The following is a 12,873-nucleotide window of genomic DNA, read 5'->3' as shown; positions in this document are numbered from 1 at the left end:
AAGCTGTCAGCACCCGCTTTTTCTTTTTTTTTTTTCTTCCCCTTTTTTTTATTCTCTGGAATAGCTGTACAGTTGTCCTGGAGAATGAACAAACTTTTTGTAAAACAGAATAAGTTGTATAACTACTCAACTAATAATTAAAAGTAAATTTTTAAATTAATATATATATTATTAATTAATAATATATATTAATAAGAAAGACATACCCTGCCTTTTAACTGGTCTTAAAATGTGCATTGCACTAATCCAGTCTGGACTAACTCGAGATGAGAGAGTAAACAAGACTTCCAATGTTGAAACATCCATGATGAGGATTTCAGCATAGTATCCATTGCAAAACAGATGCACATCATCTGCTCCACTCATGTGATAGGTCTAAAATGAATAAATAGATATAAAGGTACTATTTACTTCTTATATAAAGATGCTACATGAAAAGTAGTCAAAATAAGAGGAAAACAGAATAAATAATCACAAAAAAGAAAGTACAATTGTTTCATCCTGTTTGATTAACCAGAATAATCTAAGAAATAGTTTGGTTTTATCTTTTCATAAATACACCTGAAGATGAGTAAACAGGAAGTGTGTCAGATTGAGTCGTTTCAATTAATACTAAGGCAAATCATCATGACATAAGCTGTTAGTTTATCATGTCTTTAAATTTCATATGTTCTAAGGATCATTTCTATTTTCAAAATGAAAAAAAAAAAAAAAAAAAAACAAAAATCCTGAAAAAAATTCCTTCCACTTCCTCCTGAACTAAATTAGCTTCTTTGCTCCACACGAAAAAACTTCAGTAGCAGTAGTAGTAGTAGTGGTGGCACATGATGCAAGAAAGCAAGTGTAGGAGCTTATGCAGCATCAGCCAAAAAAAAAAAAAAAAAAAAAAAAATCACACCATTCCCTCTAAATGCCTGTCCAGTTCCTCCTTAAATTTATTTAACCTATCAACTTCCACAACGACAGATGGAAGTTTGTTCCAGCAATTAACCACCCGCTGGCTAAAGGCAAATTTCCGCACATCTATTATACATCTGTCCTTTCTTAATTTGAACTTATGTCCCCGTAGGTTGGTAATCTGAACAAGTGGAAGGATCCCTTCAGAATTCAGCGTGCTCAACCCATTCAAGGCCTTATAGACCTCAATCAGATCACCGCGCAGGTGCCTAGTCTCCAGCCACTGCAATTTGCAGAACTTAAGCCTCTCTTGGTAAGAGAATCCCTTCATTCCCCTCACCAATCGTGTTGCTCTTCTCTGTACACGCTCAAGCAAATCTACATCCTTCCTAAAATGAGGCCTCCAGCCTAGTACGCAGTACTCAAGGCGTGGCCTGACCATTGCCTTATACAGAGGGACAATCACCTCCTTTTCCCCTACTAGCAAAATTCCTATATATCATTGACAAAACCCCATGACCCGCCCTAGCAGCCTGTCTGCACTGCTCAGAAAACTTCATATCTGACTGCACAATTACTCCCAGGTCTTTTTCATTTTCTACCACCTTAAGTGTAGTACCACACAGTTGGTACGTTTCTCTGGGGTTACTTCTACCCATATGCAGTACTTTGCATTTGTCAAGGTTGAACTTCAGTTGCCACTTCTTAGCCCATCTGCCCAAATTATCTAGATCCTGTACACTGCCATTACTGTCATTAACAACCCTGCCAACCTTTGTGTCATCTGCAAACTTCGACATTAAGCCTGATATACCTTCATCAATATCATTGATAAATACACAAAACAACAGTGGACCCAACACCGAACCCTGTGGGACTCCACTAATAACATTAGTCCACGAAGAGCAGCACCCATTGATTACCACCCTCTGTCTTCTCCCACTTAACCATCCTTTTATCCATTGTAGCAATTTACCCTTAATACCATTCTGCTCCAATTTGTACAGTAGTCTTCCATGCGCAACAGTGTCAAAAGCTTTCCTGAAATCCAAGTATATGATATCAAAATTATTTTTTGCATCCAGTTCCTTTGTGACCACATCATAATAACCAATCAAATTTGTCAGACAAGACTTTCCCTTAACAAACCCATGCTGTGTTTGAATTATTGCTGCAGTCTTGTCTAGATGATCCTGCAATGCATCTTTAACCAGCGACTCCATTATTTTACCCGGAACAGAAGTTAAACTAACTGGTCTGTAATTACTCGTGTCACCCTTCGATCCACCTTTGTGAATTGGGGACACATTTGCACATCTCCAGTCCGTGGGAACCTCCCCTGAGTCCAAGGATGCTCTCATAATTATGGCTAAGGGTTTGCTTAGTTGCTTTGCCGCCTCCTTTAAAATAACTGGATAGATCCCATCCACCCCAGGTGCCTTTCTTATGTTTAACTTCAACAATTTCTCCTCCACTTTGCTCTCAGTTATTACAAAATCATTAAGCACACTGCTACAATTTGATAACCTTCTTCCATTTTCAAATTGTAATAATTCCTCACGTGTGAATGTAGATGCAAAATACTCATTCAGTTTGTTTGCTATCTGAGCAGGATCATCAACAGTCGAACCATCGATGTCAAGTGGACCAATCATATTCATCCCCTTCCTTTTAGAGTTTATATAAGTAAAGAAATCCTTGCTGTTTTTCTTAGCATCTTTTGCCAAAGATTTCTCGTAATCCGCCTTCGCCTGCCGAACCTCCTTTGTGACCTGATTACAGACTAGCTTATATCTGCCACAGGCTTCTGCGTCGCCTGATAATTTATATGCATCCCATGCATTTTTCTTCTCTGTCACGAGTCTCATTAGTTCATTTGATAACCATTTAGGCCTAAACCTTGAACGATATTTCTTAATCAGTATATAAAGTCTAGTAGCTTCCACGATTAATTCTTTGAATGCTTCCCACTTAGAATTTACTGTTTGTAACATCGTCAGTTGATCCCACTGTACAGAATTTAAAAACTGTCTGAGACCACTGTACTCCCCTTTACGGAAGCAAAAACCCTTTCCTTTACCCCTGACGGTAGTTACCTCTTTGAGTAAATCCCACTTCAGCACACTGTGATCACTGCCACCTAGTGGTTCCTTTATCTGCAAATTCTTAATACACGAATGATCACTGCTGATAACCAGATCAAGAGTGTTACTTTCTCTGGTTGCCTCTCGAACATGCTGCTGCAGAAAACAATCATCCAATAAATCCACAAAAGTCTGACTAGTGTGTGAGTGCCCAACCCACAAGTTCCAGTCAATATCTAGGAAGTTAAAATCCCCCATTATAAGACATTCTGATTTACTGGCCCACTCTATTTCTCTGTACAATTGTTCATTGTACTCATTCAAGTCATTAGGCCTATAACACACTCCTACTCTTATTTTTCCTTTCGCAGTGCTTATCTCACACCAAACTGACTCAACAGAGCACTGTTCATCTATATTAACTGGGTGCACTTCCTTTGATTTTATGTTTTTCTTAATTAACAGCATAACACCCCCTCCCTTTCTGTCCTGTCTATCCTTTCTGTACACATTGTACTCCCCAAATTCCAGTTCTGCATTCCTTATATCTTTGTGACACCACGTCTCTGCTATCCCAACAATATCCGCCTTTGATGTCTTGACCAACACTTCAAATTCATCAAATTTATTTACTATACTTCTAGCATTGGTATACATGCAAGCATACATGCTCCTATGCCTATTCCTTGTTACCCTAACACATCCCATATACCCAACTATTCCATGATGACTGCCATCCGTCCCTGAAACCCCCAACACCCCTCGCTCCAGGTCGCTTCTTATTCTAATAGAAGTTGTGCAAGAATCACTTTCACCTCTGCCAGTGGCTACTGTTAATCTATTAGTCCTTGTATCCCCACAAGCTAGCAGTTTTCCGACCCACCTAACACTGCCTCGATAGCATCAGCAAATATTCTTGCACCCTTTCTATTTAAGTGTATCCCATCCCTGTAGAAGCAATCTCTCCTGTTAACAAGTACAGTCCAGGCTGAAAAAAATTCTACCCCTTGAGCCTTGCACAATCTTTCCAGGGCCGAATTGATCGACAAGGCTCTCATCATGTACTCCCTCCTATCGTGTCTGGGCAGAATTGCAGACACTTTCAAATAAGTGTAAATAAGACACTTTCAGTAAGTTCTGTATAATCTCAATGGTACTTAAACCTGAACATTTTCAAACAGGTGTCAAGTTAAAATCTGTTTTGACATAGAATATCTATTATTAAAATATTTTAACCTTCCTCATGAAGAAATGAGATGGGCAACTGTTTTTTAAAAAAATTTCAGGAAAGAAATATTTGGAGAATTAAACTGAACACTGATCTGGTATCAGAGTAACAATTATTACAAATGTTAGTCTGTAAACTCTTTTTTGATTAAAAAGAAAATTCTTTATCCAAGATTAAATTTCATTATAAAGATTTTATTAACAAATTTAATTAATTAAATTAACCCTATCAACTTTTTAAAAGTTATACACTAAAGCTCTTTTAAGCTAAACTTCTTCATATATATATTTCTTTAATCTATAAGAAGGTGGTGTGCATTTCATCTTATGCATTAAAGCTCATAATTCAGCCATTCATTTGTGATGGGAACACAGTTTAATTTTTAAAATTTCATAACTTAAGTGGTTGGCACAGTGTGGTGATAATACCCCAACTTCAATTATTTCCCAATAAAATTGTGTTTTTCTAATCATATGCATATGTGTTTTAACAGTATAATTTGTTGCTCACAGTCCAGTTATAGCTGCATTGCAAACACAAGTCATCGGTTTGGAAGTTTCACAAGATTAAAAACCATGTAACCCTTCTTTAAAATTGAATAACTTATACACAATATAGAGATAAAAAAAAAAAAAACACATTAAAAGATCCTCCTATTCAAAAAAAAAAAAAAAAAAACTAATGTCCTTCCACAAGGTACAGAAGAACAGTAGTTTCCACTGTGCTAGCCATAGGCAGATTCAGGGTAGGGGCACCAGAGCACGTGCCTCCCCCATCATTTTTCAGAGAATATACACCAATCGTTTAAATTCCCATTAGCTTAAAAAAAAATTTTTTTTTCATTGTTAACATAGGATTTTATCTATTTTTGCATTGTGGCTCAGCTATTTTCAACTTACTACAGTTGCCAACACTGATGCTGATGTGATTGCCATTCTAGTTCGAGGCACCATGCAGTTTGGGGGTCATGCATAATGTTTACTTCAAAGTAATTCAGAGTTTAGCTGTGTGCCTGTGTCCTCTAGTCACATTACATTCGAGTGTTGTATTTCCAAATGGTGCCCCTCCTGTCATTTTTTTTTCCATTATGTAAGCCCAATGCTGTATGTAAGGGAGTTTAAATAATATACATAATTCTTAATTTTGTATTTATATCAACAGTAAAAAAGGTCAAAGAAGTTCCTAAATAATTATTATTATAGTTAATATAAATACTGAAGTAACATTTTTAAAATTTATCTTAAATGAATATTTCTTTTATTGTAAGTTTTATCTATTTATTTCATTTATTTTCATATTATATTTTGCTTACATAAGCAGTGTTTCTTAGGCCAACAGCCTTTTAATGAAAATGGTTGGAACTGTAGTGCAAATGCTTCATGGAATAGCTAGTGAATGACTTTGCCCTGCCTGTAGAAATTCTCTTTACCATAGTAATTCCTTGCTTGACTGAATCAGGCTTTTCCATCCACAACACACAATTTATGAAATTGGGATCATTGATAGCATGTGCAAAAGACAGCAGCAAACAGTTTGATGGCTGTTACTATCTCTAGATGCATCTTTGAACCTGCCACACATAAGGATGTAGCCTTTCTGTGTACAAAAAATGCCACACTTTATCACAAGAAATCCCATGTGAGCAGATTATGTGAGTGCTGGTTAATGGATTGCCAGTCACAAATATCATGAATGAAATTTGGATTTTCAATTATCAAGAATAATTGCTTCTTTTTCTGTGAAGGTATTGTGGCCATAGATGCCAACAATACTGTCATGCATAAATATTCCAGTCTTAAGATTTCTGTGTACAAATCAGCCAAATGAATTTCCCACAAATGCACACACAATCCATATAAAAATGGAATGTCAGTGCTCGCCAAAGTACTAATTCTAGCTATAATCTTTAGAAAACTAAAGATTCTAGCTATAATCTTTAGAAAACTAAAGATTCTAGCTATAATCTTTAGAAAACTTTTATCTGTTTCAGATAAAACTGGTATTTAAACCCTACACTCCTAAAGGTGAAATATCAAGTATATATTCCTATTTTGCACAGATGGCATGCTCTCTACTTCAACTAACCCAAGCAATGCTCTCACAAAACTACTTTCTGACTAATAAAGTTAGAGATAAAAGAAAAAAATTATTTACATGATCACCTATGTTAATTTTAAACTTATTAGCAGGATTTGAAAAAAATTTCTACATTTTTTTTTAACTTATACAAAAAACTCATGCAATCATCTCCAACAAGGAAAAAGACAAATATGATACAAAACAACTATTATCTCTAAAACTAAGCTTCAAAGAAAAAAATGGCTCAGGAATTTTTGCCTCAAAATTGGCTCCCAAATAATTTTCTCAAATTATGCATCTACATAATATAATACACATAAAATGCCTAAAGAAATAAAAAAAAACATGAATGAATGACAACAATAAAGATAAATGAATTGACCACTGATTCAGAAATGAAATATCTGTACAAGTTAATCTGATTGGATGGTGCCTTAATACTACTAATACAGCTTTTATCCATTTTTTGTGAATCAATGTTATAATTGTTAAATAGCATAAACTATTGGGCACTTTTCTTTTTTTAATGCATTGTTCATCTGTGATAATGCACAAAACCTAAATGAAAAAAGTGTTGAATTATACTTAAATATGCTTATTTAATATACAAAAAAAAAAAAAAAAAAGGTTACAGTCTCGTTTATGTGCATAAAACTTAAATTTTCAAATACCTGAATACTTGTGTGCACATAAGGAAGCTTTGTATTCTCAAGACAGCGACCATCAGTTATATTCCATAATGACATTTCTCTATAGTTGAAAAGAGAAAAAATGAAAATTAAATGTTTACATGGCAAATGATGCAAGAAACTGAGAGAGAGAGAGAGAGAGAGAGAGAGAGAGAGAGAGAGAGAGAGAGAGAGAGAGAGAGCGCACTGCTTATCGGCTTTTAAATGAGTCAAGTGGAGAGAACTTTCAAATCACCATAGACAAAAGATCACTTTAAAAAAATTGAATTTCAAAATATAGTAAACCAGCACAAATATCCTTCAAAGTTAGAGAACCAATATGATTCTTAACATTGTATAAGGTGAAATTTTGACAAATATTTCAGAAATAACTTTCCCACAAAAGATAAGCCCTGGCCTGGTAGCCATTAAGAACCACATTGCAATGTATACAAAGCAACTGTTGTTGCAATAATGATTTCCTAATAATGTTACACAATTCTAGATCAGACTAACTTATTTTACACACATATATTACTTTTAAGCATTTTTTATTAATAATATAATCATAACATACAAAATCATGTATGTACCCCGTTTAGTTTATCTTGATGCCACTATGAATTTGGCATGAATCATTGGGTGGTAGGATGCTGTTACATCCCAAAAACATATGGACTGGACCACGCCATAGTTTTAAGGTTATAGGTGTGTGTGTGTGTGTGTGTGTGTGTGTAGGCCTGTAAATAGTGTGTGTATTGTCTGGTTGGTTTACTGGATGAAGAACTAAAGTTTCCGGGGGGGGGGGGAGAAGCATGCAACTCTTGCTAAAGCCTGACTAACCTGACCTGGCCAAGTTAGTCAATGATAACTCAATGAAAGATTAATTAACTTGACTAACTGGCAAACACTGAGTTACTATTGATACATATAAATTGAAATAATAATATTATTATTATAATCATTTATAATAACATACAAAAACAGGATAAAAATCATAAGTGGTACATTCTGCTAAGTCAAAACGTGATGACACCTGAACATTGGCTGTACAGGTAATGTTAATCACATGCAGCCGATTTTGTGATAATATCACAAAGCAGTCAAGTTGCACAGAATTATGTTTAATCAAAACAATTTGCACATTTCAATACCTATTGTTAGGAATACAAGACATATACATATAGACATACATGACAATTGAAAACACACACACACATCAGACAAGCAGAACACAAAATACAAGGTATGTGTGTTCTGCATACACATATATCAGACAAGTAAACACACATAACACAAGGCATACCTATATTGATAAGAATGGCACTGAAACCTGTATTTAAAGGATTCCCTTCTTGTGTAAAAAGAAAAGCTAAAAATCATAAACATTATTCTAACAATAAATCAGAATTTGGGAAGTAGAAGTCTCCATTCAAAGTCATAGAAACACTTATGGCTAGTTGGTTATTTGCTGTTTAATGGTGCATTGGCAACTAAGGCTATAAAGTGCCAAGTTAAGATAAATAAAACACATCAAAAAATATATTTGGTATATACCACATCAAAGGAAGGAAACATATAATAAGATAAGTATAATAGGATAAATTCAAATACATGTGTATAAATTAACGGAATTAGATAGTATGAATCAGAGCTGTAATACTCAATATGTTCTGCGTTGATAATAATATTAGTAAATTAATAAGAGGAGTTTACCTCAATATAGTACGTGGAACACTTCCGTATGATACCCTCCAGAAATCAAAACGGAAAAAACGAAAAAATCGACAACTTACCGGTACATTAAAGTAAATAATTAAAGTAAAATATAAATAATCAACACAATTCAAAACAATTAAAATTCAAATTAACGCAATTAAAAGAATCTAACGAAAATATTCAAAACGATTTTCCTTCCTGAAGCTGACAATGCTTTTCGACCGACTGTCGTGATCACAGGAATGAAAATTACCGAATCAGGCTAAACCTGCAACTTAAATAGTGATTATATGTCTTCGCGCATGCGCGTAAAGGTCCACGCATCGGAGATCAAATATGGCCGCCGAACATTAACAGAATTCTCGTGTAATTTAATTTCAACGGTTTCTGCAATTAATAGTCGCGTATAATTACGTTGAATGTTAAGTATTTTGGCCTCGTTAAATAAAAAAAGTATGTTTTTCGTTAATGGCATGAAAGGCTAATTCTGACGCTGCTGAACGAGAAGTACGAACTGAGGCTTCGTGTTGATTTACACGAATATTAAGAGAAAACTGCGTAGAACCCTGGTAAGACGAGTCGCAATCACCGCAAGAAATGTTGTATACTAGATCATTAATTTGTGTTGCGAACGCGGAAAGAACCGAGCGATTGTTCAGTATAGTGTGTAACTTCCGTATAGGCCTAGCTATAATTTTAAATTCGGTATCTTTAAAGAATCTGTTAAGCTGTTTGTGCCACTGTTCAACATATGGGACAGAAATAAAGTATTTTTTGATATTAGGGTACAAGCTAAGGATAGGATAAAAAATACTACACCAATCAACAATAGCAATATCAAAAAATACTTTATTTCTGTCCCATATGTTGAACAGTGGCACAAACAGCTTAACAGAATTAACGTAATGTAAAAAGTTAAAAACATCTAATTGTCTCTGTTATCCAAAATTTGTCTGAGTAAATGGTTCAGCCAGATTAATAAAATGCATAAAAAATAAACATTGTGTGATAGTTAAAACAGAACATTCAATAAAAATGTGAATAATGGTTAAAAGAATTTCACAATTCTCACACATGTGTGGGTCTAGATTACAGGCTTAATTTGGTGAAGTTTATTTGTAGCCTGCCCGTGCCAAAAATCTTGCCACTGGGAATACAATTTGGTGCATATTATTTGCCTATAGTCTCTATAGGGGACTAACAGGTGATAGTTATCTAAGGAAAAATGGCTGCTTTTGCAGAAGTATCAGCTAATTCATTTCCCTGATCCAAACTGGATCCAGCAGAACCAGATGTCAAATTCTGATACAACAAGAGAAAAATGCATCTGCCAAATATGGAACAGGATTGGATAAGGGTTATACCTCACAGATAATTAGTATTAGTATTGGCCACATGGTGCAAGAAAGCCTATGGCTTATACTGTATAAGGCAATAGTCAGGCCACGCCTTGAGTACTACATACAGGTCTGGAGGCCTCATTTTAGGAAGGATGTAGATTTACTTGAGCATGTATAGAGAAGGGCAACAAGATTGGTGAGGGGAATGAAGGGATCCTCTTACCAAGAGAGGCTTAAGTTCTGCAAATTGCAGTGGCTGGAGACTAGGCACCTGCGTGGTGATCTGATTGAAGTGAATAAGGCCTTGAATGGGTTGAGCACGCTGAATTCTGATGGGATTCTTCCACTTGTTCAGATTACAAACCTAAGGGAGCATAAATTCAAATTAAGAAAAGCCAGATGTAGAACAGATGTACGGAAATTTGCCTTTAGACAGCGGGTGGTTAATTGCTGGAACAAACTTCCATCTGTCGTTGTGGAAGTTGATAGGTTGAATAAATTTAAGGAGGAACTGGACAGGCATTTGGAGGGAATGGTGTAATTTTTTTTTTTTTTTTTTTGGCTGATGCTGCATAAGCTCATACACTTGCTTTCTTGCATCACATGCCACTACTACTACTACTGCACCAGCAAAAAAAAAACCGAATAAAACAATGATAAAAAAAAAATAATAAAATAAATAATAATAATTAATAAAAGAAAAGGAAATGAAATCTATCATCCTATGCGCTTCCCTGACCCGAAGGTACTATCCAGATAACCTTTGAATTTCCCCAAACTGCCTCTACCACCCATGTAGGCAACTTATTCCAGTAATTTATAATTCGGCTAAAATAAAACTTCCTGCAGTCCAATCTAAACATTTCCCCCTGTAACTTGAATTTATGTCCCCTAGTTCTAGCATCATTTATAATCTTGAAAATTTCGTCTTCATTCATTTTACTGATGCCTCTCAGAGCCTTAAACACCTCAATCGAATCTCCTCTAAGGTGTCTAGTTTCCAAACTCTGCAACCCACACATTTGAAGTCTTTTTTCATAAGGACACCCTTTTACCGATCTCACCAGGCGAGTTACCCGTCTTTGCACCCTTTCAAGAAGCTCGATGTCTTTCTTTAGGTGCGGTCTCCATACTTGAACACAGTATTCCAAGTGTGGTCTAACAAAAGCCTTATATAATGGGATTATCACGTCCCTATCTCTACTTGCAAAAGTTCGATAGATCATCGATAGGACAGTATGGGCCTTCCTTGCAACCTGTTTACAATGCTCAGAGAATTTCATGTCTGACTGTATAGTAACACCAAAGTCCCTTTCTTCCAGTACTGGGTTTAGTTGAACTCCACCAAGTGAATAAGTTATTTTGGGATTACTGTTTCCCAGGTGTAATACCTTACACTTTGTTGAATTAAAGCATAGCTGCCATTTTTCTGACCATTCCTGAAGTCTATCTAAGTCTGTCTGAAGAAGCTCAGCTTGACAGTGATCATTAACTACTCTACCAATTTTAACATCATCTGCAAATTTAGACATCATGCTCTCTATCCCTTCATCGATCTCGTTTATGAAAATTAAAAACAACAGTGGTCCTAATACTGATCCTTGGGGAACTCCACTTCTTACATCAACCCAATCTGAGGAATAGCCATTTATCAGAACCCTCTGCCTCCTGCCCTAAAGCCATCCTGCTATCCATCTAAGGATTTTCCCAGTGAGTCCAACCTGTTCCAGCTTATAAAGCAACCGCTCATGTGGGACTGAGTCAAAAGCTTTGCTGAAATCTAAATAAACAATGTCGAAATTATTCCCTAAATCCAGCTCGTGAGTGACCCTTTCAAAACAGCGAACCAGATTTGTTAAATACGATTTTCCCTTTATAAAACCATGCTGAGTATCCTTGAGAATTTCAATTTGATCCAAATGATCCTGAATTCCACCCTTTAACATTGCCTCAATGATTTTCCCTACCACTGAAGTCAGACTGACAGGTCGATAATTTCCCACTTCACTCTTAGAGCCACCCTTATGTATGGGAGATACATTGGCACTTTTCCAATCCAAGGGAATCTCCCCAGAGTCTAGTGATGCTCGCATAATCAGCCTCAATGGTTCAATGCACTCACTTGCCGCCTACCTCAAGATTATAGGGTATATTCCATCAACTCCAGGGGCCTTACTGGCCTGTAGGCTCGAAAGTTTTTTCATTAAATAATCTTGCGAAATTTCAATATCATTAATTACATATTTTTTAACTTTGCTCCCACAATTTCCCATTGCCACAAAAGGTTTTTCATTTGTAAATATCGATGCAAAATAACTGTTGAGTTCATCTGCAACGGCAGCTGGTGTATTTAATACTATCCCCTTTCCCTTACGTAAAGGTCCGATCTGGTTTGTCCTGCTCTTCTTGGCATTTATATATGTGAAGAATTCCTTATCCCCCCTCTTTGTTCTGTTTGCTAGTGATTTCTCATAAACTGCCTTTGCCTGTCGAACCTTTTCTGTGGCTCTATTACAGATCATCTTGTAGCTGTTATAGGCTTCAGTACTTTTTATTGCTCTTTAACCTTTCCATGCCACCTTTTTCTGCTCAAGTAATGTGGCAACTTCACTAGTCATCCAACTTGGAACCCTCCTCGTGGAGTATTTTTTTAATGGTATATACGCATTCAAGGCATCTGTGATTAATGTTTTAAAAGCATACCACAGTTCAAATGTCTTCATTCTCTGCGCGATATTACCCAGTTAATAGAGGCCATGTAGTACCTTAAGGCATCGTAATTTCCTTTTCTGAAATTAAAACCCATTCCTTTGCCTTATACTGCTGCTACCTCTCTCATAATCATCCACCGTAAAACT

At 35.9% G+C, this 12,873-nt stretch overlaps 1 protein-coding gene across 1 annotated transcript in view; it reads right to left on the bottom strand.

The window, feature by feature from the left end:
* Positions 1-12,873, bottom strand: part of Rbcn-3B (WD repeat-containing protein Rbcn-3B) — a 357,208-nt gene that overhangs the window by 294,567 nt on the left and 49,768 nt on the right. The window contains exons 4-5 of the mRNA XM_090389262.1: positions 6,960-7,038; positions 207-375 (exon numbers count right to left, since the gene is read on the bottom strand). Of these exons, the coding sequence (XP_090245388.1) occupies positions 207-375; positions 6,960-7,038 (248 nt within the window). The remainder of the gene's footprint in view (positions 1-206; positions 376-6,959; positions 7,039-12,873) is intronic.

The sequence above is a fragment of the Mastigoproctus giganteus genome, chromosome 14 (assembly GCF_048544385.1).
Source record: "Mastigoproctus giganteus isolate SK-2022 chromosome 14, ASM4854438v1, whole genome shotgun sequence".
NCBI classification, from domain to species: Eukaryota; Metazoa; Arthropoda; class Arachnida; order Uropygi; family Thelyphonidae; genus Mastigoproctus; species Mastigoproctus giganteus.
Note: the sequence above shows the minus strand (reverse complement) of the source record. Positions and strands in the feature narration are given on the sequence as shown.